At 45.1% G+C, this 18,067-nt stretch overlaps 1 protein-coding gene across 2 annotated transcripts; it reads left to right on the top strand.

The window, feature by feature from the left end:
* Positions 1 to 2,429: 2,429 nt before the first annotated feature.
* Positions 2,430 to 17,760, top strand: SFPQ (splicing factor proline and glutamine rich). 2 transcript variants are annotated; one of them, XM_064172811.1, is made up of 12 exons: positions 2,430 to 3,202; positions 3,577 to 3,765; positions 3,856 to 4,157; positions 4,271 to 4,366; positions 5,636 to 5,832; positions 6,092 to 6,176; positions 6,472 to 6,589; positions 7,248 to 7,296; positions 7,377 to 7,498; positions 16,483 to 16,527; positions 16,791 to 16,865; positions 17,323 to 17,760. In XM_064172811.1, exons 1-10 carry the CDS (start codon positions 2,540 to 2,542, stop codon positions 16,501 to 16,503), a joined length of 1,842 nt encoding a protein of 613 aa, XP_064028881.1. In that variant the 5' UTR covers positions 2,430 to 2,539; the 3' UTR covers positions 16,504 to 16,527; positions 16,791 to 16,865; positions 17,323 to 17,760. The 2 variants fall into 2 exon arrangements, with proteins under 2 accessions (XP_064028881.1, XP_064028880.1); XM_064172810.1 differs by lacking the exons at positions 16,483 to 16,527; positions 16,791 to 16,865; positions 17,323 to 17,760 and adding an exon at positions 10,127 to 12,263.
* The last annotated feature ends 307 nt before the right edge of the window (positions 17,761 to 18,067 follow it).

Below are 18,067 nucleotides of genomic sequence, written 5' to 3'. Positions count from 1 at the left end.
TATTGTCCTTGTAGCCCTCTGTTGGACTCTCTCAAGTAGATCCCTGTCCCTCCTGAACTGGGGAGCCCCAGAGCTGGATGCAGTGTTCTAGGTAGGGCTCTTTCCTTTTTTTGCTTCTCTCAGGAGCCTTCATTGAACTAAGTTAACATGCTTAGTTGTGCCATGGGCAAGTTGTGCTATGGGAGGTTTAGGTTGGACATTAGGAATGATTTCTTCCCCAAAATGGAAGAGCCTGGGACCAGGCTGCCCATTGCGAAGTCCCCATCCCTGGAGGGGTTTCTGAGCTGTGTAGATGTGGTGGTGAGGGACATGGTTTAGTAGTGAACTTCATAGCATTGGGTTAATGGTTGGACTTGGATGATCTTAAAAGTTCTTGGTTTTTTTTTTTTCCCCCAGCCTAATGGATTTTCTGATTCTATGTATGCACTGATCATCCCAAAAACTGGATCAGGGTGATGTCTGGAGAAATACTTCAGAGCAGTTTTGAATGGTTACAGTTGCCATGAGGAGTTTCCACTGTGGGGCACAATGTTTATTTACAGTGGGACATAACCCAGGGAGAACATCTCAAACTTTCTTCCTCGGGGTTTGTTTTCGTAGGAGAGCAACAGCTGCCTGGTGTGAGTATTTACAAAACAGGTCATGGTTACCAGAAGTCGTTTTGATTTCAAGTCCTCATAGCCACATGGATGTTTCTTTGATTTCAAGCCCAGGATAAATGCTCACTCTGCAGTTACAAAACACATCATCATATCCCAGCCTCTGCTAGAAAACATGGAAATTCAAAGCTACTTTGTGGACTTCAGATAATGGTAGAGATTTTTGCCCAACTGGGAGCAGAAACTCTTGATTTATCGTAAAGTATGCTAAAAAAATTAACAGCTGCCTAAAATACAGCTCAGTTACAGTTAGAACACATCAACGGAGAACTCAGCCCTTTTACACTCAGTGTTTTGTGTTGTTTCCTCAGCAGACACAACCGGCAGTGAAGGAGGCAGCAGCAGTTTGTTTGTGTGCACTGAAAGCCAGTCCCAAATTTCTCCTTCCAGAGCTTTAACCTCTGAGACACCTCGTGGTAGAAACATTTACTGCTGGCAAGAGAGGGGCTGGAACCTCGGAGAGAATCCATTTTAAAACAACTTGGGGCTTCCATTCTGCCACACTTGGAAGTGGTCGCTGGAAGTCATGCAGCCAGTGCCACACTGAGTTGGCCTTTAGGGCAGATTTTTAGTTTAAAATGTAATGCTACCGAGAGATTCGTTTCGTTGCTAACAAAGTGAGCCTTTGACTGCCTAAGGCTTCGAGAATGTCGATGAGATTTGCTGGGTAATACTTTCTGACAACGGCACGGTTACAGTTTCTGTGCAAAATAAAGCAAACACGTGGCTCTCGCTTGGGTTTCGCTTGGGATTTGGTGCTTCAGACCTGAAAGTGAATGTGAAACTGCAGTGGGAGCTTGGGAGGGCGATGGATGGAGGCTCCCGTGGAATGGAAGTGTAAAAGTGCCGTGTGGTTGTCATGGCAGCACGGCACAGCGCAACACCGCGGGAACCAGGGATGTGAAATGAATGGGAAGTACTTTTAGATGCCTAACTGTGGAATGCAGTAACCGCAACCACTGTGAGGGTTTTGGGGGTTGTTGTTGTTGTTGCAGCTGCTTTATTTTTGAGCTAAGAATGATTGGTTTACATTGGAGGGGTTCGACATCCTCTTGTCAGAAGAGACGAGCTCAGAGCAGATCTTGGGTCGGTGCTCAAGGGGTTCATGTTGGCTTTCTCGTGCACCAGAGGGAAAGAAACGTGACCCACTCGTGCTGGCGCCGGCTTTCCGCCGCTATCCTTGGATCAATACTAGATCAAATTTGCTTTCTAAATAGAAGCGAAGGCTGCCGGCCGTGGTAAAGCAGCCAACTGAATTTACTGGGAAATAGATTTAGTTGACATTTTTCCAGCTGAGGGCTGTGGCTGCTGGGCGGGAGTGCCACCAGGCCCCGCAACTCGGTTCCCTTTGCGTCCGGGCTGTATCCCGGTGCTGGAGGCCGGTCGGAGCCGCCTGCCGTGACCGCGGGGCTGGGACGCGACCGGGACTTCGGCCCGCGCTGTGAACCTGGGCCGGCCGGCAGGCTCCCATCCGACTGACGTCCCGGGCAGCCAATCGCAAGCCGAGGCTCTTTGGTGACTTCGCCTCCCGCCGGTCAAATTGTCCAATCAGCACACGGGAGGTTAACGGATCAATTGGCGCTAACGTTGGTGGTCACGTGAGCAAATCGCCAGCGTGCAAGCTCCTTCCCAATGAGATCAAAGAGGTAGTGCAATAGGGACGCGTTATTGGTGGCTCCGCCTATCGGTCATTGCCGGCGAGGCCGGTGATTGGTTAGCGGGGTGGGAAAAGTGGTTTCCGGGGGCGGGGAAACTATATTAGGGACGGACAAAGGCGGCGGCGAGGCCGACCAGCTCGCCGCCATTTTAAGCAGTGGGCTCTGAGGAGCAGCACTCGCGGCCGGAGCAGCTCTTTTCTTCCTCTACCCTCCGCCACCACCATGTCGCGGGATCGGTTCCGTAGCCGTGGCGGCGGTGGAGGCGGCTTCCACCGGCGTGGGGGCGGCGGTGGCCGTGGCGGCCCAAACCACGATTTCCGTTCTCCGCCGCCCGGCATGGGCATGGGCCAGAATCGCGGCCCTATGGGAGGCGGCCCGCAGGGCCCGGGCGGCCCACCGGGCGGGGGCCCGAAGCCTGAGCCTCCGAAGCCACCTGTGTCAACCTCTGCTCCACCTTCTTCGTCTTCTTCATCCGCCTCCACCACAGCGGGAACTGCCAGCAGCCAGGCAGGTCCAGGAGCGCCTCCGCCGTCCACACTGCCCGCGGGGCAGCAACAGCAGCAGCAGCAGACGACCCCGGTCTCGACGCCCTCTTCTACTCCATCCGGCCCCGGAGGGCAGCCGCAGCCTAAACCGAGCCCCAGCCCCACCCCCGCCGGCGGTCCTAAGAAAGGACAAGGACAATCTCCTGGTGGCGGGCCCAAGGGACCGGGAGGTCCCCAACAGGGACCCGGTGGGCCGCACAAGGGCGGGCCGGGGCACCGCGGCGGGCCGGGGGGCGAGCCACGGGGCCGCGGGCAGCAGCAGCACCAGGGACAGCAGAGCCTCTCCTCGCAGCAAGGCTCGGCCGGTGGCGGCAGCGGCGGCGAGAAGCTCTCGGACGAGGTGAGTCATGGCCCCCTCCCCCCTCCCCGAGCCACAAGATGGCGGCGGCTGCGGCCCGGCCCGGCGGCTCCGCGCGCCCTCGCTGCCATCTTGAGGGGAGGAGCGCGGGGGCGGGGGGGGGGCCTGGGCGAGGCCGAGCCGAGAGCGGCGGCGGCGGGCAGCGGAGCCGGCCTTGGCGGCACCTAAACGTGATACGCGTGTTTCCTAGGTGTCTAGGCAGCTCCCGACTGCAGCCTGAGGGCTCTGTGGCAGTGTGGGTTTGTATTCGCTGCAGGCGGTGCTTCGGGCTTCCTGGCGGGAGAAGGCCGCGGCTTGGCGGGGCAGGCGCCGGGGCTTGCGCGTAGTGATGGCTCCAATGGTCTGCTTCTTTGTAGGGATTTAAAGCAAACCTCTCCCTTCTGAGGCGACCCGGGGAGAAGACCTATACTCAGCGTTGCCGCTTGTTTGTTGGGAATTTGCCTGCTGATATAACAGACGAAGACTTTAAAAGACTGTTCGCCAAATATGGGGAGCCAGGAGAGGTTTTTATCAACAAGGGGAAAGGCTTTGGATTCATTAAATTGGTAGGCTTTTTACTTTACGTCTATCCGTCTGATTCTTATGAACTAGTTATTTAAGCTTGGTTTTCTAAAACTGGATCTTGAACTTTCTAGGAATCTAGGGCCCTTGCAGAAATTGCGAAGGCAGAACTGGACGATACCCCCATGAGGGGCAGACAGCTTCGTGTTCGGTTTGCCACACATGCTGCTGCTCTTTCCGTGCGTAATCTTTCACCTTATGTGTCCAACGAGTTATTGGAGGAGGCCTTTTCTCAGTTCGGTCCAGTGGAAAGAGCTGTTGTGATTGTAGATGATCGAGGTAGATCAACGGGAAAAGGCATTGTTGAGTTTGCATCAAAGCCAGCTGCAAGAAAAGCATTTGAACGGTGTACTGAAGGAGTGTTTTTGTTGACAACGTAAGTATCTTGCTGCCTAGGAGTTAGTTTTAAGCTGAACCCAATTGTTGGCTTCTGGTTTGTCAGAATAGAACTTCTGATAGAAGAGTAAAACGAGTATTTTTTTTGTTCAGCACTCCTAGGCCAGTTATTGTGGAACCTTTGGAACAACTGGATGATGAAGATGGTCTTCCAGAAAAACTTGCTCAGAAGAATCCGATGTATCAAAAGTAGGCACTTATCTTTCGGTGTAAAGAGTATGTAGATGTTGTAGGTAGGGCTGTCCCAGTCTCTGAAGGAAGTGGAGTGATTTTTCAGAAACAGGCTTTGACTTTTGAGTAGTATTTTCTGTTCTTGGGGCTTTTGGTAATAGTTTTGCTTTTAGGTAAATAACACTGATCAGTTTAATGTATTCATTAATCGTTACATAAGCAGTTTCCTGCATTGTACCTCAAACAGCAAAGTCTAAATAGCAGCCTAATACCGTGGGGTTTGATATGTGTAGAAGCCCTTGAAAATCAGGCTTCAAATGTTTGCTTGTCTTGTTGAGAGCTATTGTCTTTAGGTGCATCTTATGCTTATCTCATAGGGAATTTGCAGACTGAAGTTTATTCTATTAAATGTTAAATAAGTAGCATTTTAATTCTGTGATAAGTAAAAACTAGTTGCTTATGGATTTGCTTTACAAAGCTGACCACTCTGCATATAAGAATAGGTGAGAGAATGTAGGAGTCTTTTCCTCAGTAGTAGGTTTAGGTCAGAGTCTGTATATTAAACGTGTTTGTAAAAATATTTTCTTAGATAAGGAAAAGAACTGCAGAAGGGATCCAGGCAGTCTTGTTTGTATGAGAAAGTGTTCAAAATTACTTGCTTTGATCAAAACCCTTCAATACTGAGGAAGTGTCTCAAAACCCCTGTAGCTTAGTGTTCTTAAAATGTTGCAATACTTTACATTGCTAATGCATGAAAAGCTTTTGAACTTGCCTAGTTTTGTTCCATTATTACTGAAGCTTAAACTCCAGTTTCTTTAGATGCCCCTCAGGCGTTTTGAAAAGTATTTAAAAACAAAATGAAGATTATTCCTTGCCTGTGAAAGACAGTGCTTGGGGTAAGTCAGCACTGAAAAAATCCCACCTCTCCATTTGCTGTTGTTTTGAGCAGCTTGGGCAAAGGCCTGACAGTTGCCAGCAGTGGAGTGTCTTAAGGAAGAAGTTAAGAACAAGAAAAACATGCAGTAGAACTGTAAGTGAGAAGATTTGCTTGGATATTACAATGCAGGAGCCTCCATTTTTACTGCAGTACTTGTAGAATTGTTCTATTTAAATGCTGCAATTTAAGCTTGTCAAATGCATCTGTCACAAGCAAGTTCTCTCTCGCATAGTTGTGAGGTGATATCTTCAGGGCTCTGTTGATGTTCCCTGATAGTTCTGCTTTTCTGCTTGTGTGATCTTCTATTGACCTTCAGTTTCCCCAGCCTGAAAGCCTCTTCCTTCTTGCAGGGAAAGAGAGACTCCTCCTCGTTTTGCTCAGCCTGGCAGTTTTGAATTTGAATATTCCCAGAGGTGGAAATCTTTAGATGAAATGGAAAAGCAGCAGAGAGAGCAAGTAGCAAAAAACATGAAAGATGCCAAGGACAAACTTGAAAGTGAGATGGAAGATGCTTATCATGAGCATCAGGCAAACCTCCTGCGTCAAGGTAATTGGCTTTGAGTTCTGTATCATCTTTTTGCTTTAGATGCAGTGTTGTTTAATGAATAAATTCATGCTTCCTACAGCCAACTTGAGAATGTCAGGCTCAAAAAGAGCAGCTGGTAGATTGCCAGTTTTTAATTAACTGCAGTAGTATTAAGAATATTAGCACTCTGAAGGCAGCTCTCTGCCAGAGTGCAGATGAGGTTGGTCTAACTCAAATCTGATGTTTGTGGAATAGCTGCTGACAAGTTTTGCTTCTGCAGATCTCATGAGGCGTCAGGAAGAGCTCAGACGCATGGAAGAGCTCCACAATCAAGAGATGCAGAAGCGCAAGGAAATCCAGCTGAGGTTGGTTTGGCTTTCATGGGGGAGGGGTTTCAATGTTCTTTGCTTTTTTTAACATGACTTACATATGAAAGTTTTTTATTTTTCAAGAAACACCACTGCTGCTTCAGCTTGTATTTGAGAAATTGAACTGCAGTGTAAGTTTTCTCTTGAGTATTTTGAGCATCATAGATTATACCTTGTGGGATTGGGGTTTTTTTTGTTCAAGTGTAATTAATTCAGTGCTTGTGGGACTCATGTTGGTGGGAAGTGTTGGTTATGCTGCACTGCTGAGGTTTGTCTGCTTTGGGATGATCAGGCAGGAGGAGGAGCGCCGCAGGAGGGAGGAGGAGATGATGATACGCCAGCGGGAGATGGAAGAACAGATGAGAAGACAGAGGGAAGAGAATTATAGTAGAATGGGTTACATGGATCCAGTAAGTGAAATCGTTAGTGTTTTCATGGATGTGTTACAATGTTCAGGAGTTCTCTGATGCATTCTCATGATTGAGATGTTGGTCTGTTTTCAACAAGAGGATGACCATGAAGATGAGCAGAGGGCTGGAGCACCTCTCCTGTGAGGACAGGCTGAGAGAGTTGGGATTATTCAGCCTGGAGAAGAGCAGGCTCTGGGGAGACTTGAGCAGCCTTCCAGTACTTAAAGTGAACTGCTGGAGAGGGACTTGTTACGCAACTGTGTAGTGACAGGACAAGGGGTAATGGATTCAAACTGGAAGAAGGTGGATTGAGATGAGACACTAAAAAACAGTTTGTCCCCACGAGGGCACTGAGGCACTGGAGCAGGTTGCCCACAAAAATTGAGGTGGCTCCAAGCCTGAAGGTGTTGGATGGGGCCTTGATTAACCTGGACTGGGTTATCAAGGAGGTGTCCTCCTACTGGAGTTGTCCCTGTCCATGGCAGGGAATTGGAATTAGATGATCTTTGGAGTCCCTTCTGACCCATATCATGCTTGCTCCTGCCATGTCTTTGTGTGGTTGCTGTGGTGGTAGTTGGCTGAAGGTGTGCTTCTGTCTCCTGAAAGGATGGGTTTGAGTAGTTAATTATCTGTGCTAAAAGCCATTTCTTCTATACAGAGGGAGAGAGACATGAGGATGGGTGGTGCCACCACAATGAACATGGGAGGTAAAGAATTTTTTACGTAATTCCTTTATGTGGTTAACTCATAAACTGTCAGAAGATGATTATGTATTTCTCTTCCTTAGATCCTTATGCTTCTGCAGCCCAGAAATTTCCACCTCTGGGAGGTGGTGGCGGAATAGGTTATGAAGCTAATCCAGGAGTTGGCCAAGCAGCCATGAGTGGTTCTATGATGGGAAGTGACATGGTAACGTATCCTGTGGTGGCTTTAGTTTAGCACAAGGGAATTGTTGCTGTTGGGACTTGAGTTTCTCTGCCAGTGTTCGGATGGTTGTGTAAATGTCACTGTTAACTGCTGACTCTCTTGTCAGGTGTTTAACACACAGAGTAGCGTGGCAGTACGTAGTAGTAGAGTAGTTGTTAACCATTATGGTAGCTTACAGAGTCGGAAGTTGTTTGTAAGTGAATTCAAATGTGCTCCTCAGCACATTTGCAATTAACTCTGACTTTATTGGACTTGGGAAATTCTGCGTCACTGTTAGGCTTGGAAGGATTTTTTTTAAAAATAAATCCTATGGAGAATCTGCCAAATTCCATCATTTAAACACCTCCTTTAGTAGTTCTTCAATATTTGATATTCTGTACTTGAGGACAAAAGAGATTTTTGTCCTTTCCTGTGTAACGTTGCATTTATTTTGTCCCTTCCAAGCCTAGTTAGGATGGATGCATGTTGGGACGGGTATGCTGTTAATTCAACAATCTGCTCATGTCCTTTTAGCAGCAGATTAATTTAAGTAATGAATGGTGAACAGCATATCACTGATGTGTGCTGATGTTTGCCATAGAAGAGCAGAAATGCTGGTTTTTAGCTTTAGGCATGTTCCAGCCATCCTTGACTGTAGCCCTTTTTGGGGTTCCTATCTTGCAAAGGAATGACAGCCTGTTGTTTTCCCTTGGTGGACACGACTATAGAGGTGGAGTTTGTTAAAGCCGTGGCATATCTCATGTCCTGAGGTTTGTCTTCAAACTGCACAATTTTTGGCACACTATATGTGTGAAGGGGCTGCCAGCCCACATGGTGTTAGCACACTAATGCAGATTAAAGAAATGCTGAGTGGGTAGGGTGGAGATCTGTCGGCTTAGGTGGTGATACCAGTGTGCTTTCACCCTTCTGAAGGGGTGTATGCTCTGTAGCACAAGCTGAACTAAATGATTTTTGGGTGGGTTTAGGCATCTGACTTGTGGTGAGCTACCATAGTAGCTTAAGTACCTTCTGTTTTTTTTGGGAACCATCTTTGGAAATAACGTTGCAGGCATCATTGATTCAGTAGACAGTGCCGCTGGCCTTACCGTATCCAGATAATCCACTGATACTGAAGCAGTTCCTAAGCTTCTGTGAACAATCAGGCAGTCTGTGATGAGTTCTGTGTTCGTTTTTCTCCTGGAATTCTTGGTACAGGTGCATGCTGAACTTGTGTAAGACTTGAGAAGGTGCTAATAATGCAGAAGGTGTGACAGGAAGATGGTTTAACTGCCTCGAGTTTCATAGGATGGGGATCTCTGCCACACATTGCTGCCACAGTTACTGAGCTGATAACTTTTAAGCAGACCTGGAGATTAAACTCAAGTTGCTGTGAGCTAGGCAGAAAGGATCTAGACAATCTTTCTGAAATTCCTTTCTTGGAAGGATTGACACTTTTCAGAAGTCCAGAACTTGAAGTGTGCATTTTCAGTTGCAGATAACCTTTTGTAACAACCAACTTACCACTGTTCCGTTACTCGGTAGTGGGAAACTTGCTTGAAGTGAAAGTTTAAAACTATCTCTGACTTTACAATGGCAGTTCTGTAGATGGAATGCTGATCACACCTACTGGTACAGTAACTGAACAAAGTACATGCAACTAGAGGTACTAGTAAAAAGACTTAAAGCCTCTGCTTTACTGCAGGGTTGATTTAGCTTTTACATCTTGGTGTGAAACCTTTCAATGCTGTGAAGTTGCGAGTTTGCCAAGAGCTTGCGGTGAAGGTGGGGGGGTGGGAAGGGAGATACTGACTCGATGCACACAGCCCTCTGTGCATAGTTCCAACTGGAAAGGGAATAAATTGTAATTCTTGGAAGAGGTTTTGCATATTCTGCAGCAGCTCTGGGGTCCGTGGGATGTTAACAAATGCAAGTCTTTGGAGCGAGCAGTTGCGTTGGTTAGGTAAATCATTGGTCATCAGCCTTTTTTTTCACATATATTTTTTTTTTCTTCTTGCAATCCAGTAGTGCTCACACTCAGTTTTGGTTACTGCCTAAGGCCTCTGCAGTTTAGTCAGCAGACCCTAGTCTCTTTAACCCATCTTGAAAAGCACATGGTCTCTATTGCAGCACATGCCATTAACTGGTGAGTAGGCATTCTGTTTACCACGACATTTGATGAATGTCAGCTCATACTTGAGTGAACTGAAGAGTCATTTTCTGGCTAGGCTCGTGGAAATGACAGTGATGTAATCTCTAAGCTTTTCCTGCACTAAAGGTGAGAAGTTTGCAAGCTGTTTGCATTAACTTGGTTGAAAATTGCTAGAGCTCATTTGGAAAAGTTGTTTTTAATTCACATCTGCACTAATGCTTACATTTCTAGCACTGCAGGGAGGATCTGTTCTTTGTAACAGATGTATGAGAATGCATCAAGTGGGAACATACCTCAAGGCATGTATGACAATAAACTAATTTTTAAATTACCCTTTTTTCCTTTCTATGTTCCCGGTACCTGTGGATCGGCTCAATGGTGATTGTATCGACGAACCTTGACTACGGAACCTTCTAAAAATATATACTTAACACACATGGACATCAACTACCTATAATGAACTGTTAATTCTGTTCCAATAGCGTCCTGAACGCTTTGGGCAGGGAGGTGCGGGGCCCGTGGGTGGCCAGGGTCCTAGAGGAATGGGGCCTGGAACACCAACAGGATATGGTAGAGGGAGAGAAGAATATGAAGGCCCAAACAAAAAGCCCCGATTTTAGATGTGACCTGTAGTTTCATTCCAGTTTGGTTTTTTGTCTGTCTTGTTTAGACACCAACTTTTTAATTCTTGCATTTTAGTAAGAAAGCTACGTTTTTATGGATGTTAGAAACTTACTGACCTAATATTTGTAAGTGGTCTGTTTGGGCGAGTACAATTTAATTATGTAATGCAGTGTTTCAAAACAAATTTAGCTGTTTTTTTGATGTATAACGTCCCTAACTTGATGGCAGTGTACCTTGTGCCACTGAATTCCCAAAGTGTACCAACTTTTTTTTACTGTGCTTCAAATAAATAGAAAACTAAATGTAGTAACTCTCCTTTGCCATTCGTGGTTAAACAAATGAGGCTAAAGTACCACACCTACAGTAAGCCCAGAGTCCTGAATAGAGGTCAAACCAGACCAGGGTGTGGAACTGGGGTGAAGAGAGATCTCCTCCCAGAATGCCTCTAGCCTAAGATTGGGCCAAACAGTAGCCAAACTTTCCAGTAAGGTGCAGGTTTTTTGAGCATTAATTGTGCTGCAATAAGGAAGTAAATTAAAACTCTTGCAAGTGCTGTAAGACAATAACTGAAGCTACGCTGCAAGCAGTGCAGTATGTAACATGTCCTCTTTTAGCTCTGGCTAACGGGTGGTGGGATGGTAGCACGTAACCACCTTGGCAGTTACTGCTTGGTATCTTTTAAAGACTTAAAGCAGAAGACTAGCAATGGTTACTTGAAAAAGACAAAACCATAGAATGACTTGTACTGGCTGACTTCAGAACTAAAGGATTGTTAATGTGATGTTTATATGCTCTTAAGCTCTCTGCGATTACAGGATCTGGCCTTGCTCCGTATTGTACGTGAAATTGCTTGGCAAAAAGACCAGACGTGTTACTGGAGTGATTTAAAGTTAACTTGCTTGTGTCCTCATGCTAATTGAGTGGACTAATTTGCCTAGTTCAGAATACAATCATTTGTATTACGAGGACTGCAGGAACTATTCTTAAATCGTGTAGCCAGTGGGCAAATTATGTAAACTACAGAAATTAGCTTGCTTGCATGATGGTTATCGCTCTTTTATTATTGATGTTTGGAGATAATGCTTCAAAAGTAGTATCTGAATCTGGAGTTTAATAGTTAATACTACACAGTGCAAATAAACTCCCTTTAAGGTTCTTTTGTAGAAGATTTGCTGAATTCGTTAGCTTGCTGTTCATTTCATTAAGCCCCAGAAGAATCTCAGAGCATTCTGGACTCATTGCTAAGGTAGTTTCTTTGCTTATTTATTACACTGTACCAGATAAGCTGGGAACATGACTTCCCAGTGTCAGATACCTTGGTGTTAATGCAGGATTCGTCAACCTGCTTGGCACAAAGTAGGTAAAGTTATTTTGGCTGTACCTTCACACCATTCCCCAACTACCCAGCATTCTGTGAGTAGCTTTTTAATCTTCCAGAGGTCTCTTTTTTTTTCCCATTTCTTGTGCTAAGTATTGGCTAATTCTAAATTCTATGCCAAATTTTTTTTCCTCTGTGGTTAAAACTTCAGTATCAGATTTTTGCAGTATTTGAGAGTGCAGATGATTTGATCCCTCTTGAAGTGTTCACTGGAAGTGCTGTTACTCCTTACATAAAAAAAATAGCATGTTGTGAGAAGCTGCTACCAGGTAACACAGGTGAGAGCATGAAGTGTGCTAAAGAGCAACTCTGCTCACTTGAACGCTTCTTATTGTCCCAGTAAGGTTTGGGGGTTGCTAACATGCTACAGTGATCGATTGCTGTTCAGGAAATTCCTGATTGGCAGTTCCCAGAGTGTGGACCAAGCATTTGGGAGTACTTGTATTGGATACTTAGTTTGAAAATGAGCAGTTCCGATGCAATTTGCTTGATTGAAGTAGTGTTAATTAATGCATATGTTCTCTGGAAGGGTGTTCATGGGACACCCGCTAAAGGTTGAAGGTGTCTTGAGGTGGGGAATTCTGAACTTAAACATTAAATTAATTTTTTTCAGTTTATTTTTCAGATTACATGTCATTCTTTATTAAAGAGATGCTGGTGCATATCCTAAAGTATGTTCTTTTATAGTTATGTAACTTGGAAGAGTTGAAGGATGCTGATGTCCTTGTACCTTACAGAGGTTGTCTTTTGGTACCCCTGTTTTGTACGTAAGCTTCTGTTGCTAGATAACAAAAATAGCTGAGTTGCAAAACCATGCTGAGTACCCTGCAAGATTTGGCAGTTTTCAAAACATCAGAAAGTTGGGGTTAAATCTAGCTTTGTTGGGAGCTGCAGAAGCAGAACTTCTAAAACAAGTTCTGCTTTCAGTTGGATGTATTAAACAGGCATACAATTAACTAGCCAACGTCTTTCCAAGACCTTTTAAAGGCTGTGTCTTTAAAAGCTGGCAAACATGTCAACTTCAAAATATGCTTAAAGCTGCTAAATGTGGGAGGTGAGAAAGTTATGTTCCTTTGCTCTGTTCCTATGAGGTTTTGGACTTTTTTCTCCTAAAATCAGATTGATATCATTGAAGCTTTAAAAAAACTCAAAACCAAACATTTAGGAAAGTGCTTTGTTGGTCAGACCTGGTTTTGGATGGTCTGAATCACATAGCCAAATTTTTATACTGGACTGGGAGGATATTTGCTGTTGCAATTTAGTTTCCTTCATCAAAATTGAGCCCATTTTGACACTGAGATCTCTTAAAAACTGCAGCCTGTAGAAATTGGTATCGTTACAGACGTGTCTTCATACTTTTCTCAGGAATGAATGCAGAATAATCTTCTCTTCTGGTGTAGACACACTAATCATTTATACAGCTGATGAGAAACTGAATCTGCTTTTGAGATTTTGTGGTATTTTTGTGGTAGGAAAAAAAAATTCTTGGCTTCTCTTTGGCAACCATTTATCATGGCAGCAAATTTTTGCTGGAGTTTGAGACTGCAATTTACACTTAAACCAAAAAAACTAGTGGCCTGCTACATAACTGCACTTAGCCAGCATTTCTGCAGTTCATAACTGTGAGGAACGTAGTCCCACAAATGGCAATGGACATTAGGACCCGGATGTAGTATTCCTGCTTGCTCCAAGATTCTCATTGCCGACTGCGTACAGGTAGGTAACAAGCAATATCATCTAACTTGGTGACTTTCTATGTAATCTTATACTTGTGGGTATTCTGACATCACACTTCTGACTGTGGAATTACAGTGCAGCACTCTCCATACCTGTATATGTTGAGCTTGCATCAAAGCCGCGTGGTTTTCAGTTTGAAGCTTTGTCTTGTTCAGAGGCAACAAGTGACGGTGGTTCTCAGACGAGCGTTTTCAGACCCGATTCCTTTGTGCATATCAACTCGGCTTCTGTGGCTTTCTTAGTTCTGATGTAACCAAAGTATTCTTAGAGGAGCTCTGTGGGGAAGAGGGAATGTGGTCTTAGACTTGCTCAAGTAGTCACCTAGGTGCTGTCAGTGCCTAGAAAAGGACTGTTCACGCTCTCTGTAGTGACCCAGTGGCCCATCCTCAGCACATCCCTCTGTAGGGTCCTGGCTCAGTAGGAAATGCATTGGAATCACTGTTCTGGCCTTCGGGTGTGCTCCCAGCCTGCTAATACAGACAGCTTGGAGACTGGTGGGGATTTTTTTTTGAGGACAAACACATGAGTGCTTGAATATCTCTGTAAGCAGTTTCATAGAGCTTATTGGACATTTCAGTTGTCTATTTTAATCCTTGACTGACAAGCATAATGCATTCCTCTGCCTTTAATTGACAGCAATGAGATTCTGTATTTCTGCCTTGTAGACTCATCTTGGTAGTATAATGCTCAATTTCATTTTTCATCAGTCTTGGGGATGTAATTCTAAACTCTTCATTACTAGAAGCACTGAATGTAGTGTTTCAGGATGATTAACATGCTTTACATTTCCAGACATCCAGACATGCTGATCTGCAGATCTTTTGCATTAGCTCTTCAACCTGAATTTCAAGGTCCCTTGTTTTCAGCACATGATCTAGCTCTTGTCTGATACTCAGTTTTTCAGAGGTGTTGTAATGTATTTCCCTACTTGTTCTGCAAAGTTCTGCTTTGCATACTTCTGGTAATACTGTCAAGTGTGGATCCTTCTGTGTCATCTTCCAGGCAGGATTCTTGCTGGGGAACAGGGAATCTGCTGGACAGCCTTGCCCTCTGCTTTAGTTACCTTCTTATATTCCATTGAAAGCCTGAAGTAGTAGCAGCTGCACCTTAAGATCGTAACAGCAGGTCTTGGGTTACACCTCAGTGAGTGTAGCCAAACTCCAGCTAGTCAAGCATTGACACCACTGTCACAAGTCAGTTTGGCTTCTCGCAGTGGCTTGCCTGTGCCTAGACTTCAGCAGCAATACCAGTGGCAGCCTGCATGCTGTCGCCTAGCAAAACTGCACTGGTGAACTCTAAACCAGTGCTCAGACCTGACTTAGTTATTCCAGTGTGCTCTGGAAACTTGGCCTGCAGGAATGTCATGGAGGGGTTACTGGCACATCTGCCTTGTTCTACATACTTGAACTAGCAGGTTTTTTACACTCTTGGAGCAAGCGGTTTGTGACTGAACCCTGGGTCTCATACCAGCTCTGACTGTCTGCAGTAATGAAACTTGGTGTGGTAGCTAACTTGAAAAGCAAATAGCCATGTCTGCTCTAAGTCAGTCTGTAACAAGTGGGTACAAGTAATGACATTAAAGTGCTTGCATTGTGTTTCATCTTGGTTTTATACCTGTGTGAAAAACACTTTTTTTTCTCAAAAGCTTACCTGAAGCTCAGAAGTGTGGTGTCAGAATACATTTGCGTACCTGTTAGGCCCTCAGATCAGGTACTGGTGCTGTCAGGAGAGCCCAGCACAGTGTGGATGGGGGCTTTACTGTAACATTAAGCATACACAGTGCTGATTTGCTTGCAGTTTTCCCCATAGCTAAACACTGAGGCCTGTGAGTAGTTTAGGACTCGAGCAGTACTGGGGTTGCATGTCTCTGTTAATCATTGCCAGCTGCAGTGACAGGATCAGGAAGGCCAGTGGCTTGTTCCATTATGTTAAATGAGGCTAAGCATGTTGGAAAGGATACACTAAAAGTATGCTGCTCTGGGTTAATGACTTGCCTTCTTCCACTACTAGCAAGTTTGGAATCAGCTAATTAGCTTCAGATACATTTTTTTTTCTTCTCCTCATACAACCTAGTGGGGCTGTTAAATAGCTGCTTACTGGAAAAGGAAAAAAAGGGAGGATTGGCCTTTTCCCACCTCTGTCATTGCTGCTAGATAATGATTGACATGTTAGGACTTGGCTGTGCAATCCCGCAGTGGTCTGTGAATACCCCATCTCTCTAAATGTTGCTTCTGAACACCAGTACTGAAGAGCTAACTTGGGAGGGCTGGGAGGAGTGTTGCTATAAGTGAATCTGGAGTGTTAAAAAGGATGCACAAAGATATAGTATCCCTTATGCATGGTGTTTGTTGCTATGGCATAGAGAACAAAACGTGCATACTTTACTGCTCCTGAGGGCCATGATAAAACCCAGGTGGTGGGTCTGAGACTAAACTTGAACTTGGCCCTGCCTGGTCAGATCACACTGTGACCATGGTGTGATTTGTCTCCCTCCCAGAGGTGTGCACAGAACCTAACAGTGCACCCCCAGCTGCTGCCCATTGCAGTTCACCCTTGACTTAGCTGCAGCAAAAGGGTGGGGTTGGGTCTTCAGAAGGGAAGAACCTTGCCAAGAACAAAAGCTGTGACTGACAGTGCTGACCTCCAGTGTCTTCCTTTGGCTTTTGAAGCACTTGTAGGACTACAGGAGTTAGGGACACTTCACTCCTTCACGAAGGAGAGGAAAGGAGACAAGATTAGGGTAAAAAGAGTTGAAGTAGCTTGACAAAATTGTGAATGCCTTCACATAAGGGATAGTATACCTCTGGCTGCCATCAAACCTCACTGTACTCAGACTGGTGGTTACGGTTTGTGCTCAGACAAGGTGCAGTTCTGCAGTCAACTACCTGCATATTCTTTCATCTCTTCACGAGTGCTCAGGCTAGCCTATTTCTGCCCCTTACTCTTCCACTTAGTGTTTTGGAATAATTTGTAAATTTCTGCCCCCCACACCCCCCCCCACCTCATAACTAATCAGTCCATGTATCTTAAAACTTTGATTTTTAAGTTAGTCACAGTTTTCTGCGTGTTACCTTAATAACATCAGTTGTTATCCTTTAGGTGAAGATGAAAGCTGAGTGAAACTGGAGTGCTCATCCATGGGAAGTAAGCATAACTTCTGATGTTGCTTGAAACGGTGGGGGGGGAGTAACAAAGGCTTCTTGGACACTTGATGTTCAGTCAGCTTTGGGTTGGTGACTTGAGAAATTGCTGTGAGTGAAAGAGTGAACTTGAACCTGCTGTGCACCCAGGCTCTGTCTTGGGTTTTGTGGTATCTTGGCAGCAGTGGTTAAAAGTACCTTTGTAGTCAGGAGTTTGTACAAAAGATCTCAAATCTCCATGAGTTTGACTTCTGAATGTTTTTCCAGTTCAGGAGCTGAGCATGAGCACATCCAGCATGATGCCCAGTGGTGTATGGAGGGACCAGGACAGCATGAGGACAAGTAAGTAGTTGGTGTCCTGACTGTTGTCTGTCACCCTCCGATGTATTGTGCAGCTCCTGCCTGAAATTTGCCCTCAAATCATCTCAATTTTATATAAACCAGCTGAATCTTTCTTTTGTAGAGCCAAGATAGAACCATTGTTTGAAGCTTTTCAGCCCTGCAGCATCAAATAAACTGTCCTCTGAATGCTGTAGGTGGTCAAAGGAGAAATAACTCTGAATGGGGTGGGTGATGGTCAGCAAGGAGAAAGGGGAACAATAGAGCAGCTGCCTCTCAGATGTTGATTCAACTGAAAGTTGTCACAAAACTGCTTTTCTGAAATATTTTTATGAACACTGAACTTTGAAACCAACCTGAACTACAAAAAAGCACAGGCAAATAGGAATTTAGGGAAAAATTAACTTGTGGAGCTGTAATTAATGTCATTTTCCCTCTAATTTACCATTAAAACTACAAGGGGGAACTGCAGATATTTAAAATCTTGTGAGGACCAACACCCAAAGTACCTAAACTGAGGAGTGATGAGGGGTAAGTAATGGCGTAGATCTGCCACAACTGAACCTGTGAGGGCAGTGAGCTTGAGCTGGTGATCTCCATTGCTAGGGTAGTAAAATGAAGTCATTTCAGTCCTGACATGGAAGTGGATGAAATGTGAATGCTGTTTGTTGGACTCGAGAACTTAAGGTCCTAGAAAGCCTTGAGGTGCATGACCTGTTGTGCTGTGCTGACTCTCTCTCTGTTGATGTGGGTGGTGGCTGCTGGTGGTTTTACTCTTCCCTGCTAACAAGTGTGCTTTGTGCTTGCAGAGGAAGATGGAGTCTGAATGCAGTGAAGAGGAGCCAGGAGCATCCAACTTCTAAAATAAATAAACTATTTATTTTTTTCCTACAAAGAACTCTCTCTTATCCTCTGTGGCCTTGGGGTGGGTAGGCTATCTGCTGTGGTGCAGAGGAGTTTGAGCAGCACTGACAAGTAGGACAGTGAAAGGGGACACACAGGATGGAGTACAGGGGTGAGAAGAGTCGTTGGATCCTACTGAGGATCAGAGGAGCACTCATGACCAGTACAAACCTGACGTGCACAGAACTGTCCTTTTTTTTCTTGGCTGAGATTGTGCTGTGGGTTTCCTCTTGTGGTTCAGGTGATCAGTTCTGAGTGCACCTGCTAAGTGATGGGGCTTTTTAAGGGGCAGTGGTTTGGAA

The sequence above is a fragment of the Pogoniulus pusillus genome, chromosome 37, assembly GCF_015220805.1.
Source record: "Pogoniulus pusillus isolate bPogPus1 chromosome 37, bPogPus1.pri, whole genome shotgun sequence".
NCBI lineage: Eukaryota > Metazoa > Chordata > Aves > Piciformes > Lybiidae > Pogoniulus > Pogoniulus pusillus.
The sequence above is the reverse complement of the archived record's forward strand: the minus strand, read 5'-3'. Positions and strand labels throughout refer to the sequence as shown.

Coding starts and splice junctions, on each gene's coding strand:
- SFPQ (XM_064172810.1), top strand. CDS start 2,540: ATGTCGCGGGATCGGTTCCGTAGCCGTGGCGGCGGTGGAGGCGGCTTC. Junction 3,766..3,855: donor GCTTTGGATTCATTAAATTG/GTAGGCTTTTTA, acceptor TGAACTTTCTAG/GAATCTAGGGCCCTTGCAGA. Junction 6,177..6,471: donor CGCAAGGAAATCCAGCTGAG/GTTGGTTTGGCT, acceptor TGGGATGATCAG/GCAGGAGGAGGAGCGCCGCA.